The sequence below is a fragment of the Oncorhynchus gorbuscha genome, linkage group LG11 (assembly GCF_021184085.1).
Source record: "Oncorhynchus gorbuscha isolate QuinsamMale2020 ecotype Even-year linkage group LG11, OgorEven_v1.0, whole genome shotgun sequence".
Taxonomy (NCBI): Eukaryota; Metazoa; Chordata; class Actinopteri; order Salmoniformes; family Salmonidae; genus Oncorhynchus; species Oncorhynchus gorbuscha.
The window spans coordinates 18889850-18910719 of NC_060183.1; the positions used below are offsets into that span (position 1 = coordinate 18889850).

Below are 20870 nucleotides of genomic sequence, written 5' to 3' on the forward strand. Positions count from 1 at the left end.
AAAACTACTGTCTTATACACAGTGTAAGGGCATAAATAATATGTACATAAGGATACATGAATGAGTGATGGTACAGAGCAGCATAGGCAAGATACAGTAGATGGTATCGAGTACAGTATATACATATGAGATGAGTATGTAAACAAAGTGGCATAGTTAAAGTGGCTAGTGATACATGTATTACATAAGGATGCAGTCGATGATATAGAGTACAGTATATACGTATGCATATGAGATTAATAATGTAGGGTAAGTAACATTATATAAGGTAGCATTGTTTAAAGTGGCTAGTGATATATTTACATCATTTCCCATCAATTCCCATTATTAAAGTGGCTGGAGTTGAGTCAGTGTCAGTGTCAGTGTGTTGGCAGCAGCCACTCAATGTTAGAGGTGGCTGTTTAACAGTCTGATGGCCTTGAGATAGAAGCTGTTTTTCAGTCTCTCGGTCCCAGCTTGGATGCACCTGTACTGACCTCGCCTTCTGGATGATAGCGGGGTGAACAGGCAGTGGCTCGGGTGGTTGATGTCCTTGATGATCTTTATGGCCTTCCTGTAACATCGGGTGGTGTAGGTGTCCTGGAGGGCAGGTAGCTTGCCCCCGGTGATGCGTTGTGCAGACCTCACTACCCTCTGGAGAGCCTTACGGTTGAGGGCGGAGCAGTTGCCGTACCAGGTGGTGATACAGCCCGCCAGGATGCTCTCGATTGTGCATCTGTAGAAGTTTGTGAGTGCTTTTGGTGACAAGCAGAATTTCTTCAGCCTCCTGAGGTTGAAGAGGCGCTACTGCGCCTTCTTCATGATGCTGTCTGTGTGAGTGGACCAATTGTCTATGATGTGTATGCCGAGGAACTTAAAACTTGCTACCCTCTCCACTACTGTTCCATCGATGTGGATAGGGGGGTGTTCCCTCTGCTGTTTCCTGAAGTCCACAATCATCTCCTTAGTTTTGTTGACGTTGAGTGTGAGGTTATTTTCCTGACACCACACTCCGAGGGCCCTCACCTCCTCCCTGTAGGCCGTCTCGTCGTTGTTGGTAATCAAGCCTACCACTGTTGTGTCATCCGCAAACTTGATGATTGAGTTGGAGGCGTGCGTGGCCACGCAGTCGTGGGTGAACAGGGAGTACAGGAGAGGGCTCAGAACGCACCCTTGTGGGGCCCCAGTGTTGAGGATCAGCGGGGAGGAGATGTTGTTGCCTACCCTCACCACCTGGGGGCGGCCCGTCAGGAAGTCCAGTATCCAGTTGCACAGGGCGGGGTCGAGACCCAGGGTCGGGGCAGGGCCTTATATGCATCGCGGAAGTTAGAGTAACAATAATCCAAGGTTTTTCCACCCCTGGTTGCACAATCGATATGCTGATAAAATTTAGGGAGTCTTGTTTCAGATTAGCCTTGTTAAAATCTCCAGCTACAATGAATGCAGCCTCCGGATAAATGGATTCCAGTTTGCAAAGAGTCAAATAAAGTTTGTTCAGAGCCATGTCTGCTTGGGGGGGGGGGATATATACGGCTGTGATTATAATCGAAGAGAATTCTCTTGGTAGATAATGCGGTCTACATTTGATTGTGAGGAATTCTAAAATCAGGTGAACAGAGAGATTTGAGTTCCTGTATGTTTCTTTCATCACACCATGTCTCGTTAGCCATAAGGCATACGCCCCCGCCCCTCTTCTTACCAGAAAGATGTTTGTTTCTGTCGGTGCGATGCATGGAGAAACCCGTTGGCTGCACCGCCTCGGAGAGCGTCTCTCCAGTGAGCCATGTTTCTGTGAAGCAAAGAACGTTACAGTCTCTGATGTCCCTCTGGAATGCTACCCTTGCTCGGATTTCATCAACCTTGTTGTCAAGAGACTGGACATTGGCGAGAAGAATGCTAGGGAGTGGTGCACGATGTGCCCGTCTCCGGAGTCTGACCAGAAGACCGCCTCGTTTCCCTCTTTTTCGGAGTCGTTTTTTTGGGTCGCTGCATGGGATCCATTCCGTTGTCCTGTTTGAAAGGCAGAACACAGGATCCGCGTCGCGAAAAACATATTCTTGGTCGTACTGATGGTGAGTTGACGCTGATCTTATATTCAGTAGTTCTTCTCGACTGTATGTAATGAAACCTAAGATGATCTGGGGTACTAATGTAAGAAATAACACGTAAAAAAAACAAAAAACTGCATAGTTTCCTAGGAACGCAAAGCGAGGCGGCCATCTCTGTCGGCGCCGGAATTGACTGTATGTAAACTTCTGACCCACTGGGAATGTGATGAAAGAAATAAAAGCTGAAATAAATAATTATCTCTGCTATTATTCTGATATTTGACATTCTTAAAAAACTCCTTAGGGCTGCAATCCCGTTAACGGGATCGATATGACAACAGCCAGTGAAAGTGCAGGGCGCCAAATTCAAAACAACAGAAATCTCATAATTAACATTCCTCAAACATCTTATACCATTTTAAAGTTAATCTTGTTGTTAATCCCATCACAGTGTCCGATTGCAAATAGGCTTTACAGCGAAAGCACCAAAAACGATTATGTTAGGTGACCACCAACTCACAGAAAAACAAAGCCATTTTCCAGCCAGAGAGGAGTCACAAAAAGCACAAATAGTGATAAAATTCATCCCTAACCTTTGATGATCTTCATCAGATGACACTCATAGGACGTCATGTTACACAATACATGTATGTTTTGTTTGATAAAGTTCATATTTATATAAAAAAATCTCAGTATACATTGGCACATTCCTTTCATTAGTTCCAAAAACATCCAGTGATATTGCAGAGAGCCACATCATTTTACAGATATACTCATTATAAATGTCGATAAATATAATAGTTAGACATGGAAATATAGATATGCCTCTCCTTAATTCAAGCATTGTGTCAGATTTCAAAACAACTTTACGGAAAAATCAAACCATGCATAATCTCAGACGGCGCTCAGAAAATAAATACAATTATCCGCCATGTTGGAGTCAACAGAAATCAGAAATCACATTATAAATATTCCCTTACCTTTGATGATCTTCATCAGAATGCACTCCCAGGAATCCTAATTCCACAATAAATGCTTGATTTATTTATGTCCAAGTAGCTACTTTTCGTTTAGTACAAAAATCCAAAAGCTCGTGCAGGTCCATCCAAACGTCGGACGAAAACTTCAAAACATTATATTATAGGTCGAAGAAACTTGTCAAACTAAGTATCGAATAAATCTTTAGGATCTTGTTATCATAAATCTTCAATAAAATTCCAACCAGAGAATTCCTGTCTGTAGAGAAGCCATGGAACGCAGGTCGCTATCATGTGAAATGTGCTTGACCAGGACCTGGCTCTCTGCCAGACCACTGACTCAAAGAGCTCCCATCCGGCTCCACAACACAGTAGAAGCCCCATTCAAGTTTCTAAAGATGGTTGACATCTAGTGGAAGCCCTAGGAAGTGCAACTTCATCCATATCCCACTGTGTATTCAATAGGGGCTGGGTTGAAAATCGACCAACCTCAGATTTCCCACTTCCTGTTTGGATTTCTTGTCAGGTTTTTGCCTGCCATATGAGTTCTGTTATACTCACAGACATCATTCAAACAGTTTTAGAAACTTCAGAGTGTTTTATATCCAATACTAATAATAATATGCATATATTAGCAACTGGGACTGAGGAGCAGGCTGTTGACTCTGGGCACCTTTCATCCTAGCCACTCAATACTGCCCCTGCAGCCATAAGAAGTTCAAATAAAATGGTGATCCTAACTGACCTAAGACATGGAATTTTTACCAGGATTAAATGTCAAGAATTGTGAAAAACTGAGTTGAAATGCATTTGGCTACGGTGCATGTAAACTTCAGACTTCAACTGTAGGTAGATCGGTCAGGATTTTCTAAAGCGAGCCAGCTTCATCTAGCTTCACATTCCAACTCAGGCTTCATCCATGTTACGAAGGTTGATATTGATCCCGCACCTGCCGCTAACTCAAACCAGGATTGCAACTGCATGTGTGTCACAGCTGTATAGCACAACGAGTTGAACGCCAAACTCTTCATTGAGACAATGCTGGAACAGCATTGAGAGACAAATTATTCTGAAAATTCAGCGTATGGTAGTTAATAAACTGGTTGTTTCGAACCTCTGATGCTGATTGGCTGAAAGACGTGGTATATCAGACCGTTTACATACGGGTATGACAAAACATGTATTTTTTCATTACATTGGTAAACAGTTTAAAATGGCAATAAGGCACCCCGGGTGTTTGTGATACATTGCCAACATACCATGGGCTTTATCCAGGCACTCAGAGCTGCATCGTGCTAAATTAAGAACAGCTCTTAGCTGTGGTATATTGGCTATATACCAAGACCCCTCGGGCCTTATTTCTTAATTAGAAGTGCCATCTTTCTTTTATTACACGTATCGTTAATGCTGTCTTATCAATGAACTTGGCACCCTTTTTTCCAATCCTATTGATCAAATAATGGTCATACAAAATGCCATTGCTAAATTTGCAGTTTGATAGGTATTTTAATATTAATATTTTTAACACAAAATATTTGATCAATCAAATATTTAAATCAGTCTTTTTCCTCAAATGAAAGGGAGGATGATGTCATTTTTGCGAGAGGGAGAGAATCTGATTGGCAAAAATGTGAGTCACCTTCATGGCAATGGTTATCCCAAACTCTGAATTTAGTTTAGCTCCTCTATCCCGCTTCGAAGTATACCCCTCAGCTGTTTGGTTTGGTAGGTGAAAGGTGGAGAGCGGTAGGGGCGAAGGGAGGTGTCATCACGTTGGCCTGGGGGTAGGTTTATGACAGTCATAAAAACCTCTTTCCCCCTTTTTCCTCTCTCTACCCTACTGATGTTACATTTTCAAAAGCCTTGGTTAACATAGAGATTCTGGGAACATCACAAGGTGGGGGGAAATGAACTATATTCTGGTAATCTGACCAATTGAACATATGCGGTAGTACTTAATGAATATGATGTCAGTTCGGTTGTCATCGGAGACATTCTCATCAATGATAAGATGACAAACTCTACAGTGGAAAGTATACACATCAGAATTATCGGATTCACATGGAATTGTTCAATTTAAATGTTTGAATATTAAATTATTCGTGATGGGATGAAATGTGATTTTAGCTTCTAAAGTGTAAGATTTGGGTTTTCATAAGGTAGGGCTCTGCTCAATCAGTGGCCTGCCCCTGTGAAGGGACATGGGCGATAAAACTTTTCAAAACACGCTCTCCTCTCCCTTCCCATATAAAGCTTTGACGACAATATAACCTCCTGTTCCGAGGATGTGGGGACAACGGTCCGATGTCAGAATGGTTCAGATAATAACTACAGAACGAAGCCAATGTCTGCGAATGGTATTAACTTTGAACTCTTATTCACTACAGAAGTGATACCTCCTAGCTGTTGAGTTAGCAACAGCCGCTCCAATTGACAACCAGAGACATTCTTCAAAGGACAAAGGAGTCGGTTGGACAACACGGCCTTCCATCTACCACCAACCTACCAAAGCGCAGATCAGAGTAAATATTTATTGCATTTTCCTTTTCCAAATGGGCGGTAATTTAGAATGCATAAGATACTGTATTTACGATAGCACAGCTTCGTCCTTTGTTCTTCAGTCTTCCCACTCAAACCCAGCCCCTTTTTCTTGTGTAGCAAGCTGTCATATCTGTTCTGCCTGCTAGGGACGTTTTCCTTTATGACATAATTAAATCATAACTTGATTACAAATTATGTGTAATTCTGTGAGATTAGTTAGGCATTTAGTAAATAAATATTTAAACTTGTTAGCCAGGGTTCGTGCAGATAACCAATAATTTTTCAGATGAGACTGAATTAAGATGACGATTAATATTGACTGCTATTGATGTAAAATCTTACTAGGTCTTTAAGAGTTTATTCGGAAGATAACAGCTCTATAAATATTACTTAGTGGTGGCCGACTCTCTAGTTAATTACTTAATCCGGCATAGCCAAAGACACGACAGAGGTTACACTAAAGTAAGGTGTAGGCTGAGGCATTGCTCAGTGTAACTGGAGAACCCGCATGGCTTCGACTGCAGTGTGAATTATTTTCCATACAAACAGTACCTCTCTCTCTAAGTAAAACAGACAAGTTGATATTTTCTAATTCACACAGATGACCATTTTCATTTTCTCTTTAAAATGCCAAATGTAAGAAGAGGCAGGTAAATACATGTTTTTATATATAATGGCTTACATTATGTAGTCTGTGTGATTGACTTACATCAACAAATCTTTGCTGAATAGAAACCTGGCTTTTAGGGCATCATAACAAAACCATGGTAAGCTAAATTGACTTTCCCTGCGTCACTTTAGAAGATAACTATATTTTTCAATTTGGTTACGAGACTTCAAACCCAGATTTGTTGACAAATGACCAAAGTCACTGAAGGAGGGTTTCTTTACAGTACACTACATTATCTAGAGACTCCAAGCCCCCCCACCAAACTGATGTGGCTCTGCTTTATGTATTCTTGGAGTATTAGAAATTACCGGTCTCTTGACGTAAAAAAAAACGAATGACACTCAGCATTCACATGATGGCTTAAAGGTGAAAAATATAAGTGATAAAGAGTTTCAGAGAAAAACATGAATGCAAGAGCTGTGGTATATGAACAAAAATGTATTAGAATGATACGTTTATAACAATAATGTGCACCTCCGTTACTTTTTTACATTACCCTTAAAACTACTACTAATTTGAATGGCATAGCTATCAACGTACCCATTAGCAATTGGCCATATTAGCAGACTTGATTCATTTCAAACATCACATTTCCGTATAGGTAAACTATTTATATTTACTGACATCCTCGGTAAGTGGTCAGTTCGGTCGTCACGATCATTTTCTGTTTATCATCCCCGCTCTTATGAACACAATTTCGAAAACGGTGTAGCTGCACGCACCCAACATGACCATTTTAGAGGTTTGGAGGCCCCACAAACACTTACTCTCTTCGGAATCACCTCAAAACGCACTCATCGGTTTACCTCCCCTCATGTCGATTGGTATGTTATTCGTCCTAGTCTACCCACCTAAAAATCCACCTTCACCCGTTACGAGGATAAACACTAAACTTCATAAAAACAGCCATCATTGTTCACTTAGCTGCTCCACAGCCAATGGGCTTGGTTTCACTTTAGGAGCCATGGCACTGTAGCTCATTGTAAATCACAGTTACCCACTCACACCTTATGGCAGTAACCGCTGCATGATTTGATTATTCCAAGCGTAATGTTGACACCTTTATCTTCCTTCAGGGCCTATTGACCTCCGCCGTAGAAGACATAAAAAAGAAACATAGAAACTGACAGAAGAATTGGACCCAGGAGCTTCAAAACATTACGAGTGAGTCAACATTGAGTTATAGTTATTTTTAAACAAGCTCTGAGGCAGGGAGAAAAAGGGAACTGAGCAATACAAAAACATTTAAAAACAACAACAAGAGGCCTGAGGAGGACAACAGACTGAGCGTGAACAGAGGCTGAGTAAGCAGCTGAGCCCTATGGATGTTTGATACCAAATCATAGAGGGGCGTAAAATCACAGGGCAGCATGTAGCCTAGCAGGCCAGTAACCGAAAAGTCGCTGGTTCGAATCCCCGAGCCGACGAGGTGAAAAATCTATCGATGTTCCCTTGAGCAAGGCACTTAACCCTAATTGTTTCTGTAAGTCGATTTGGATTTACAGGCTGTCTCCCGCGGGATCAGTCTGGTTCTCAAAGTAGGTGGTGAGGGGGTCGTCCTTGAAAACAAGCCCAGCTCGGGTAATGTTCTGATATTAGTTTGTTGTTGATACGAATGTGTTTGTTTGCGCAGTTGGATTTAAAATGTAGGATAATGGGTCTGGTAGTCTGATTGACATACCTTGCAACTGTACTAAAATGGCGGAATAGAGATTGACAAATAGTAGATAGTGAAGGGTTTGACCTTGAAAAGAAGTACAGCTGGTGATAGATTTTTTCCCATTGTTAATAAGTGTTTGCTTGCGTCGGTGGAATTAAAATAAAGTGTACTGGGGTTGGTAGTCCGGTCAGCCATACAACAGATTATGTATGTATTATGTACAGTATATAGACATTAAGAGACGGGTGACAGGGGTTGAGGAAGATGAGCGAAGCGAAGGCAGGGGCTACAGAGCATGAACGCACAGCCACTGACATGACCAATTTCTGCCTAAAAGGTTACGTATGTGTAGTGCCTAACGTGTATGAATAGTCACAACACGGCAAAAGGTTTTTCTGATCAACTTATGAGAGGTCTCACAGCCTATTGCCGACGGTCTGAGCACTGATGAAGGGATCGTGCGTTCCTGGAGTAACTCGTGCAGATGTTGTGACTAATCCTGTACCTGTCCCGCAGGTGTGATGTTCAGATGTACCGATCCTGTGCAGGTGTTGTTACACGTGGTCTGCCACAGCGAGGACGATCAGCTGTCCGTCCTGTAGCGCTGTCTTAGGCATCTCACAGTACGGACATTGCAATTTATCGCCCTGGCCACATCTGTTGCTTTTCAGAGTCAGTAGATGGCCTCTTTAGTGTCCTAAGTTTTCATAACTGTGACATTAATTGCCTACCGTCTTTAAGCGGTTAGTTTCTTAACGACCATTCCACAGGTACATGTTCACTAATTGTTTATGGTTCATTGAACAAGCATGGGAAACAGTGTTTAAACCCTTTACTATGAAGATCTGTGAAGTTGTTTGGATTTTTAGGAATTACCGAGTTTATAATAAAAAATATGAAAAAGCACTCCTCTACAAAAATGTAAATTACAATGTTCACTCACTTGTGTCCATAAAGAAAACAGCACAAAAATTAACACATCTATACACTCGATGAAATGAGTCAATGAAATTGAACATGGGCTATGTCATGAAGTGGCCCTTTCTGGGTATAGATAGTGGCTTCCCCCTCACTCTCTCCTACACCCAGGTTCTGTTATCTCAGGCCATAAATTCCTGGCTGAGACTCTCTCCCCCTGGTCATGCAGAAAGGGAGAAACAGAGAGAACGAAGGATTTCACATGGCCAAAATGGGAATTTGAAACAAAACGTCCACTTGTGAGATGGTGGGAATTGTTCGTGGACACTTAAGGGACGGGTAATGATGAGTATGTTTCATTTGGTGACCTCAGAGAGGACAGGAAACACACAATTATATTTCTGAAAGTGTATATTTCTCAATTATGGGGTTTGCATCTAATTCTTGTATAGAATGAAGGCGTAAAGATGAAACTATTTGCGTAATTCTGCCATGTGTTGTTAAACCTTTAATTGAGAAAATTGTATACCCTTTAAAGTTTAAAGTCATTGGCCCGCCCCCTTGAGCACAGCTATGATCTGGCATCATAGAACTGCCTTTTCTATTGTTACAAATAAAAAACCATCCTGAGGAAATCCTCTTCAGACCACAAAAACCTCAGTTTAAGCTAAGGTGGCAATGGTTGTTGAATTCCTAACCATACCACGTGGAGCATTGGCTACACGATGGGAAATGGTTCAACTCAGACTATCGATACCAACAGAATAAGAGCAAATCTTAGATACTAATTACTAGTCTGCAGCTAGAAATTCTGTAAACCTGGGATGCTGTTACCGATAACCGTTGAAGCATCTATTCTATGAGAACATTTCTGAATGGTACTCTGAAGTATCCATTCTAACCACGAAAGACTGATCTTCAGGAAAGCAGAGAGAGAGAGAGAAAGAGACTCAGATGAACTCTTCAAAAGACGGACTGACGATTCCGACAGAGATCACGACGACACACTGGGCGTAAATATATATTGATTGCAATTATTCCCGAATGACGTTCATGTGCAAAGGATTAGCATTTCAATTCATATAAATATCAACTGTGTAGGGATTCCTTTGGTCTTTCCCGCCTGTTCTCAGTCCACACCCCCTTCTCAGTCCACACCCCCTTCTCAGTCCACACCCACTTTCCTTTGTCCACCAAGCCATCATATCAGCTTAGCCCACTATGGAACCTCCCCTATCATTTCTTTGTAACCATATCTACTGTTTGTTTGTTTATGCATTTCTGTGATTATTTAGTTAGTTAATAAATAAATGATTAAGCCAATTGGTGTATGGATGATTCATAGTAAAGGCTGGGTTCGTGCAGGTAACCAACCATTTACGACCTTTGGAATGAGAATGACGTGTGGTAAAGGATAATTCATTAATTAGAAGACTAATTGATCAGATATTAAAATATAAAGGTAAAAAATAAATAAATAAAAAACTTTAATTTTTTTCTCACCCTTGTCATCCTGTTAAGAGTCATTGCATAGCTACATCAGAGTAACCAGTAAGTAATTACCATTAGTAAACCATTAGGCGGCGCAGTAACTCACTCACTCTGCCATCTTGTCAATGATGTCATCTTTGTCAAGTCCCATAAGACTGTTGCCATCAAAAGGAACGCTTCAACGTTCTCGAGTGAGGGAGGTTCTTAGGCAGTTCTTCAAATTTCAGGGTGGAGAAGGTCCTCTCACAAGCCACCTGAGTGATGGATAGGGTGAGGAGGAACTTGTAGCCCAAACCAATGATGTGATACGCATCTGTGAGCAGATTGCACTGAGACAGGAGTAGATAGCAGCATATCGGGCAGTTTGAACATGTGGAACAACTTCTGCTCACCAACTCCACACTTTCATCAGGATCCTCAAAGCCTTCCCATGATTCATCACTGGCGGCGGCCCTGGTGTTGTACTCCTCAAATGCTGACTGTTTCAGTCTTTCCCACCATTGTGCATCAGTTCAGCCTGCAATGCCTCAACAGTGGCATGTTCGCTGAGCTCCTCAATGGCTGTCTTTGGAAGGCCCTTTTCTCTGATCTCAGGAAAATGCTTCGGCTTCATGCAGGAGACGTCTGCACACAGCGCTGCATTTGCTGCATAACGGCGGTGAATGCTTTCAACAACAGTGTCCAGTATCACATTGTGGATCTTGATTTTGTAATCCATGTCTGCATTAGCAATGGGCTCGTCTTCTGCCAACTCACCTGGTTTCCTCTTCTTTTTTTTTTGTTCTCTTCTCTGGGAGAGCAATCTGAGCCCCCGCAACAAAGTCCTACTACTCCTCCAGAATGCCATTGGCCCACTCAACAAAGTTGTCTGCTGCCCTCTTCACACACTCAAAGTCTCGGGCACACTTTCTCAGGTTATCCTCTGTTCCCGTCACCAAGTGCTGTGCTGTTACGATATCCATGCCACTTGTTTGCAAGTATTTAGAGAGAGGGGACATCTGCTCAAAAATCCTGAGAAAAACCTCAGCTGTAAGTATGGTTTCATACTTTAGGAGAGCATCCTTGTACCCCTGGGCATTGCTTCGTATGGCAGGTTTCATGGTCACATCCTTTTCAATTTACAACATCTGTGTAAAGTGCACGGTCAGGTTTTGCAAAGCTTCCAAACACTTTCCTCAAAGCCTCGCCTTTTGCCCACCAGCATGTTTCACCAATTACATTAAGCCGCCTGTGTCTCCTGTCCTCACTTGTTTCCTCCCATAGCTTAATGCGCTTGTAGGAATCTCAAACGAACACTGCGATGTCATTCAGTAGTGAGAAAAGGGATTCCCTTCCCACAACAACCCCAGTACTGTCAGTTAGCACAAGGTTGAGGACATGTGAGTAACACCATATGTGTACTTCGTTAGAAGACTCTCCTGTGAGCGATGCAGAGAAGCCCCTGTATTGTCCCTGCATATTAGCTGCTCCGTCTGTTGCATTACAAACACACTGTTTGATATCTATGTCCATCTTCAAGGGTCTGTTTCACAAGGTCCACAAAGTACTGTCCTGTCGATGACTCACAGTCACTGACCGTAATGAGTCTCTCGTGGACAACATCAGTGACATATCGCAGAACTACTACACACTGGTCTTTGGATGTTCAATCCTGTGTTGTGTCCATTTGTACGGAGAACATCCCTGCCTTTCTCACTTCAACAGCAATTGTCTGCTGAATCAACATTCTGATGACTTCAATTACTTTATTTGCGGTTGTTTTGGACATCATAGTTACCAAGGACCCTTTTCCTTACTTGACATCTGCTTCTTGCTCTTCTCAATGCAATCACTAACATGCTCTTGTAGGCAGACATAAGCACAAGAAACTTGCCATGATTGACGGCCCTGTTTTCCAAGTTATATGCAGCGCCGTGTCTGTGTCCTCTGTAGCTAAGCCCACATTTACCAGTAACTACAGTTGAAGTCGGAAGTTTACATACACTTAAGTTGAAGTCATTAAAACTCGTGTTTCAACCACTCCACAAATGTATTGTTAACAAACTATATTTTTGGCAAGTCGGTTAGAACATCTACTTTGTGCATGACACAAGTCATTTTTCCAACAATTGTTTACAGACAGATTATTTCACTGTATCACAATTCCAGTGGGTCAGAAGTTTACATACACTATGTTGACTGTGCCTTTAAACAGCTTGGAAAATTCCAGAAAATTATGTCATGGCTTTAGAAGCTTCTGATAAGTGATGTCAATTAACCTGAGTCAATTGGAGGTGTACCTGTGGATATATTTCAAGGCCTACCTTCAAACTCAGTGCATCTTTTCTTGACATCATGGGAAAATCTAAAGAAAATCAGCCAAGACCTCAGAAAAAAACTGTAGACCTCCACAAGTGTGGTTCATCCTGGGGAGCAATTTCCAAATGCCTGAAAGTACCATGTTCATCTGTACAATCAATAGTACGCAAGTATAAACACAATGGGACCATACAGCCATCATACCGCTCAGGAAGGAGACACGTTCTGTCTCCTAGAGATGAACGAACTTTGGTGCGAAAAGTGCAAATCAATTCTAGAACAACAGCAAAGGACCTTGTGAAGATGCTGGAGGAAACAGGTACAAAGGTATCTATATCCACAGTAAAACGAGTCCCATATCGACATAACCTGAAAGGCCACTCAGCAAGGAAGAAGCCACTGCTCCAAAACCGCCATAAAAAAAGCCAGACTCCGGTTTGCAACTGCACAAGGGGATACAATTTGTACTTTCTGGAGAAATGTCCTCTGGTCTGATGAAGCAAAAATTGAACTGTTTGGCCATAATGACCATCATTATGTTTGGAGGGAAAATGGGAAAGATTGCAAGCCGAAGAACACCATCCCAACCGTGAAGCACGGGGGTTGTGGGGGTGCTTTGCTGCAGGAGGGACTCGTGCACTTCACAAAATAGATGTCATCATGAGGATGGAATATTATGTGGATATATTGAAGCAACATCTCAAGACATCAGTCAGGAAGTTAAAGCTTGGCCGCAAATGGGTCTTCCAAATGGACAATGACCCCAAGCATACTTCAAAAATTGTGTGGCAAAATGGCTTAAGGACAACAAAGTCAAGGTATTGGAGTGGCCATCACAAAGCCCTGACCTCAATGCCATAAAAAATCTCTGGGCAGAACTGAAAAAGCATGAGCGAGCCAGGAGGCTTACAATCCTGACTCAGTTACACCAGCTCTGTCAGGAGGAATGGGCCCAAATTCACCCAACTTATTGTGGGTAGCTTGTGGAAGTTTGACCCAAGTTAAACAATGTAAAGTCAATGCTACCAAATACCAATTGAGTGTATGTAAACGTCTGACCCACTGGGAATGTGATGAAAGAAATAAAAGCTGAAATAAATCCTTCTCTCTACTATTATTCTGACATTTCACATTCTTAAAATAAAGTGGTGATCCTAACTGACTTAAGACAATGTATCTTTACTAGGATTAAATGTCAGGAATTGTGAAAAACTGAGTTTAAATGTATTTGGCTAAGGTGTATGTAAACTTCAGACTCCCTGTTTATAGGACCTTCCACCCCCACCTGGGATATGCATGCCTGATGAAAACCGAAGGGTCGAAATGCTGTTATAGTAAAATCACCTGGAAGCATGAGCAGCAGTGCGCGGCATTTTCCTTTTTCATGAATTCACCTAAAACTCCAGCACCTGCAAAACATACCTGGATGTGCGTATGTTCTTCAGCTTTTGTTCATGCAAGAGAATTCTACTCCAATGCACTCTGCCTAGAAGAACATCTCTTGCATAGTTTGTTTTGCATACTATGGCTTGCATAGTTTGTTTTGTTACGGTATGTTGTATTGAAAGTGGCTAATATTGCATTGATTCGATCACAATTCCAACAGTAGAGCGAAACGTTGATATTGTTAACTAAAGGGGAAAACTCTAGAAAGTTGAGTGAAGTTTTAATTTCTTCTGTGCGGCAGTCTGAGGGGAGCTGCAGGCCCGCAGCCTAGAGGTAACATTGGTAGTAGTTGCCAGGCGCACCAGTTCGAGTGTGTCAAGAACTGCAATGCTGCTGGGTATCAAGAATGGTCCACTACCCAAAGGACAGCATTGAAGTCGAGATGGGCCCTGTGGAACGCTTTCAACACCTTACAGAGTCCATGCCCTGATTAATTGGAGCAGTTCTGAGGGCAAAAGGGGTGAAACTCAATATTAGGAAGGTGTTCCTAATTATTTGGACTCTGTGTACATGTATTAAAAGAAACTCTCCACACACTACACTTAAGTCTTATGTATTTACTGTGCTAACGCCAAGTCTCACAACCTTTCTGCGAGAGCACAACATTTGCACATATGTCACCACAATAACAACAAATGAAACACAAATTTAAGAAAAATAATAGGTCTATAATATATTCTGAAAAGCCGTGGAGAGAAACTTTAAGACCCACCCAGGAAGGTCCCGGTGAATCCGAGAGCCAGGAAGCTGGTGACCACCAAGACAGAGCCCAGGGCCATGAGAGCTGCCCCCGCGTAGAACACCTCTGGGCTGGCCATCACCTCCCACCTTGCCTGGGCCTTCATCGCCACTGTCATACTGGAGAGAGTGAAGGGGCATGGGGGAGAAGGGGAGGATTAAGGGATAGGAAGAGGTAAAGGTGCAGATGGAGAGGAGGAAAAGAGGAGATGAAAGAACAGAGAGAAGCGAAGGGAGATGAGAGAGAGAAGTAGAGAGAGACGAGAGAAGGAAGAACAGAGAAGAAGCGAAGGGAGATGAGAGAGAAGTAGAGAGAGACGAGAGAAGGAAGAACAGAGAAGAAGCGAAAGGAGATGAGAGAGAAGTAGAGAGAGACGAGAGAAGGAAGAACAGAGAAGAAGCGAAAGGAGATGAGAGAGAAGTAGAGAGAGACGAGAGAAGGAAGAACAGAGAAGAAGCGAAGGGAGATGAGAGAGACGAGAGAAGGAAGAACAGAGAAGAAGCGAAGGGAGATGAGAGAGACGAGAGAAAGAAGAACAGAGAAGAAGCGAAGGGAGATGAGAGAGACGAGAGAAGGAAGAACAGAGAAGAAGCGAAGGGAGATGAGAGAGACGAGAGAAAGAAGAACAGAGAAGAAGCGAAGGGAGATGAGAGAGAAGTAGAGAGAGACAAGAGAAGGAAGAACAGAGAAGAAGGAGGAAAGGGGAGATGAGAGGGGAAAGGGGAAATGAGCAGGCAGCCTGGTGTTTGTTAACATAATCATACATATGAAACAGGAGAGATGATTCAACATGTATGTCAATGAAGTACGCAAAGCTGGCCTAGTTTCTTAAGGTCAACACATCACTGAAATTAAACTTGGGTTAATGTTTTGTTGAGAAGAGCAAGCACAAACAATTTAAGCAATGTATCTGATAATGATGGCCAAAAGTAAACTTTCCCAGGGGTTTGGATTGAAAAACACAGATACTGTGTATACTCTGAGCCCTCTACGCAAAGTACCCATAACATGTTTAGAGTTTCATGATAAATGATCAGGGAAAACCAGCGATATAATGGAGAATGATCTTGATTACATTTAATATCAAAGTACACTGTAAAACTTTGAAGGACTCCCAACTTAACCCATGATCTGATAAGAAAATGTTTCCCATGACTTTATTTGGTCGTGATTTATTTGCTGTTGTCATGGACACTATGCAACAGGCTCTCACAGTCTCACTGCAGAATTAGACTTTCATCTACTTTGTCCAAACATTACATTTCGAAGTTGGTTGTTGCTCCTACTGTTCTGTATCATTCCATTTCTCCAAATGTAAACATTTTAAAAAGTTAAGGCACTCATTCTGAATGGGTAAGGTAAGGGTTAAGGTTTGGGATAGGGTTTAAACAAAAAAATGAAAAGCAGTTTCCACGACTGAGATCATGTACCACCCCCATTCACAACGTCCTAATAAAACCAGAGCCTACTTACATTTACATTTAAGTCATTTAGCAGACGCTCTTATCCAGAGCGACTTACAAATTTGATATAGCTCACTGTTGCCTCTAGTGGCCAGTTTTGAAAGCATTTCCCGACATCCTCAGGACATGGATAGACATCCAACTTCGACGTCAATCTTGAACTATCTCCCTGAGTTGATGTCAACCAGACAGAGTTTAAAGGTGACATTCATTTTTCTTGTTATTTTCACCCTAAAAAAAGCTGGTGACAAATGACAGACAGAAACTTACCTTCAACTGAAGCAAAAATAATGAACAATGACCAATGAAAATGACAGTAACAGAGAATTACAAAAACAGGGAGTTACTCCTCCCCTTCCATCTCAAATCACAGCTGCCACAGTGAGTCTTCGGCAGCAGGTGTTCTTACCAGGATCCCAGCACCCACACACAATTCCTGGTAGTCTGCCTTTGAAGTTGAATGCAATGCAACAGAAATGTGCACATCACAACAACACAGACCCTCCTACCAGCTTTCCTAACCTAGTTTTCTTCTGATACCAACCTAGTTTCCCCTTATGGTCTGGCAAATAGTTTTCCATACATAATGTACGCATGCACAAACAAAAGCAATGCGTGCACACACATACAGGCCAGGGATCTACGGTCACCTATTTGATTGATTTATTATTTATATATTTTAGTTTTTACAAAGAGCACGTTTGCAGCTAAGATGAAAAATGTAAGTGCACACAAAGAAATGTAGGAGCACAATGAAAACAAGAAATATGTCAGCGTCACCCACCACCACCAACAAAACCAAATGATGGAATTCCTTATGGAAGAATGGTGTCGCATCCCTCCAAGAGGTCCAGACACTTATAGAGTCTATGTCAAGGCGCATTGGAGCTGTTCTGGCGGCTTGTGGTGGCCCAACGCCTTATTAAGGACCTTTATGTTGGTGTTTCTTTTATTTTGGCAGTTACCTGTACATACACACATGCACAAACAAAAGCTACACACGCAGACACAGATAAGCATGGAATGGCGGGCATTAAGAAACAGAAGGAATGACGAATCTCCAGATTCGTAGAGAAGAGTCAGCCGGGGTGTAGCTTCAATCTGATATTTTCTAGGTCTCTGGGCCACTATGTCAGCTAGGAGTCATTATGAATAAAAAAGTGAACTAAACCCACTCCAAACCCTCTTAGAACACAGGCAGAGACAAGACGTCTGACAAAATAGCCGACAAGACAACACATACTGTATGAGTCTTTATCGACACGTAGCATGTTTTCACTCTTACTAATACACAGCTATAGAACACAACAGACATGATGAATAACCAGACAACCGAAGCAAATTATTTAATTGAAAAGGGACCTGTTTTCGTGCACTGCATTGATTTTCATCGCAACTGTTTTTGTCCTTGAAGAAAATATCAGAGCTGGAAAAATTGACTAATAATAATAATAATAATAATAAGCCATTTTCCCTACACCATATACTAAACATTAGGAACACCTTCCTAATATTGAGTTGCACCCCCTTTAGCCCCCAGAAAAGCCTCAATTCGTCAGGGCATGACTCTACAAGGTGTCGAAACTGTTGAGCATGAAAAACCCAGCAGCATTGCGCTTGGCACCAACTACCATAGCCCTTTCAAAAGGCACTTCAAATCTTCTGTCTTGTCCATTCATCCTCTGAATGGCAACACACACAGTGCATTTGGAATGTATTCAGACCTTCATTTTTTCCACATTTGGTTACGTGGATTAAATTGCCCCCCCCCCCCCATCAATCTACACACAATACCCCATAATGACAAAACAAAAACAGGATTTCAGACAAGTATTTAAAAATGGAAATATCAAATTTATTTAAGTATTCAAACCTTTTACTCAGTACTTTGTTGAAGCACCTTTGGAAGCAATTACAGCCTTGAGTCTTCATGGGTGTGACGCTACAAGCATGGCACACCTGTATTTGGGGAGTTTCTCTCTTCTCCGCAGATCCTCTCAAGCTCTGTCAGGTTGGATGGGGAGCGTCGCCGCAATGCTATTTTCATATTTCTCCAGAGATGTTCGATCGGGTTCAAGTCCGGGGTCTGGCTGGGCTACTCAAGGACATTCAGAGACTTGTTCCAAAGCTACTCCTGCGTTGTCTTGGCTGTGTTGGGAGAACCTCTGCCCCAGTCTGAGGTCCTGAGCGCTCTGGAGAAGGTTTTCATCAAGGATTTCTCTGTACTTTGCTTTGCTCTGTTCATCTTTCCCTCGATCCTAACTAGTCTCCCAGTCCCTGCCGCTTAAAAACATCCCCACAGCATTCTGCTGCCACCACCATGATTCACCGTAGGGATGGTGCCAGGTTTCCTCCAGATGTGACACTTGGCATTTAGGCCAAAAAGATCAATCTTGGATTCATCAGACCAGAGAATCTTGTTTCTCATGGTCTAAGTGTCTTTAGGTGCTTTTTGGAAAACTCTAAACGGGCTGTCATCGCCACAGATGATCTCTAGAGCGCTGTCACTGACCACTGGGTTCATGGCAGTGGTGTAAAGTACTTAAGTAAAAATACTTGAAAGCACTGATTAATAGTTTTTTGGGGTATCTGTACTTTACTTTGACTTCAGTACCATCCTTAAGAAAATGTACCTTTTACTTCATACATTTTCCTTGACACCCAAAAGTATTCATTTTGAATGCTTAGCAAGACAGGAAAATGGTTCAGTTCACGCACTTAAGAGAACATCCCTGGCCCTCCCTACTTTTCCCTACTGCCTCGGATCTGGCGGACTCACTAAACACATATGCTTTGTTTGTAAATTACAGTACCAGTCAAAAGTTTGGACACACCTACTCATTCAAGGGTTTTTCTTTATTTCTTTTTTACTATTTTCTAAATTGTAGCATAATAGTGAAGACATCAAAAACAATGAAATAACACATGGAATCATGTAGTAAGCAAAAAAAAGTATATTTTATGAGAGTCTTCAAAGTAACCACCCTTTGCCTTGACAGCTTTGCATACTCTTGGCATTCTCTCAACCAGCTTCATGCTTCAAAGAAACCACCATTAAAGGACACCAATAAGAAGAAGAGACTAGCTTGGGCCAAGAAACATGAGCAATGGACATTGGACCATTGGAAATCTGTCTATTGGTCTGATGAATTCAAATTAGATTTTTGGTTCCAACCGCCCTGTCTTTGTGAGACGCAGAGTAGGTGAACAGATGATCTCTGCATGTGTGGTTTCCACCGTGAAGCACGGAGGTGGTGTGATGGTCCTTTGCTGGTGACTGTCTGTTATTGACTTAGAATTCAATGTACATTTTAACAAGCATGGCTACCACAGCATTCTGCAGCGATAAGCCATCCCATCTGGTTTGCACTTAGTGGGACTATCATTTGTTTTCAACAGGACAATGACCCAACACACCTCCAGGCTGTGTAAGAGCTATTTGACCAAGGAGAGTGATGGAGTGCTGCATCAGATGACCTGGCCTCCACAATCACCTGACAACCCAATTGACATCGTTTGAGAGGAGTTGGACCACAGAGTAAAGGAAAAGCAGCCAACAAGTGCTCAGCATATGTGGGAACTCCTTTAATACTGTTGGCATTCCAGGTGAAGCTGGTTGAGTGAATGCCAAGAGTGTGCAAAGCTGTCATCAAGGCAAAGGGTGGCTACTTTAAGAATCTCAAATTATTTGTTTAACACTTTTTTGGTTACTACATGATTCCATGTGTTATTTCATAGTTTGTGTCTTCACTATTATTCTACAATGCAGAAAATAGCAAAAATAAAGAAAAATGGAATGAGTAGGTGTCCAAACTTTTGACAGGTACTGTATATATAATTTTTCTTCCACTTTGACATAACAGAGTACTTGGCAAAGATTGTTAACAAAAAAATGACAATTAAATCCATTTTAATCCCACTTTGTAACAGAAAATGTGAAGAAATCCAAGGGGTCTGAATACTTGTATAAGGCACTCTCGCAGCTTGAGACTCCTGTCACTTGGTTGACTGAATAGGGTCTCCTGAGGCACAGAAAGTTGTCATGGTACCTTAGGTGTTAAACATAACAGATTTGATAAACATACAACCCACTCAGGAGAGTGAGTCATCATACTGCAACAATTTGTGACAGTTAAAGAGTTAGACCTGATTATAATTGCATCTTGAAGCAGCATCTGAAGGAAACTGGGATGTCGAAAAGGTGAGTAGTGAACTTTTTTTCTCTGACATTGAGATACATACAGTTCTTTCAACAGTTCAAAAGAACCTTCAATTCTTCGGTCCCATCATGAGAGACTGAGAGCGAGCATAGCATAGAGCATAGATGTGAATGAACAGTGGAGATCAAAATAAATAACCGTTATCCTATGAAGGAAGGGATTTATTGATTACTTTATTGATTTATCGTTTCTCGTCAAACGTTTCCTGTGAGTTGGAGAAATACAGAAGCCGTAATATTATATGTTATTGGTAACTTATTTTGTACATAATGTTCCGCCACCATATCTTATGACCGAAAAGAGCTTCTAGATATCAGGACAGCGTCTGTGTCTAGTGGCCTCCTTGCTCGAACACGCCTTTTCAGTTCTGCCCACACATTTTCTATAGGATTGAGGTCAGGGCTTTGTGATGGCCACTCC

At 41.9% G+C, this 20870-nt stretch overlaps 1 protein-coding gene across 4 annotated transcripts in view; it reads right to left on the reverse strand.

Moving 5' to 3' along the window:
* The window catches only part of pemt (phosphatidylethanolamine N-methyltransferase), a 111471-nt gene that overhangs the window by 35218 nt on the left and 55383 nt on the right, over window positions 1–20870 (reverse strand). For all 4 annotated transcript variants that reach the window (XM_046368774.1, XM_046368773.1, XM_046368770.1 and 1 more), the window contains exon 4: window positions 14741–14886. In XM_046368774.1, coding sequence (XP_046224730.1) covers window positions 14741–14886 — 146 coding nt within the window. The remainder of the gene's footprint in view (window positions 1–14740; window positions 14887–20870) is intronic.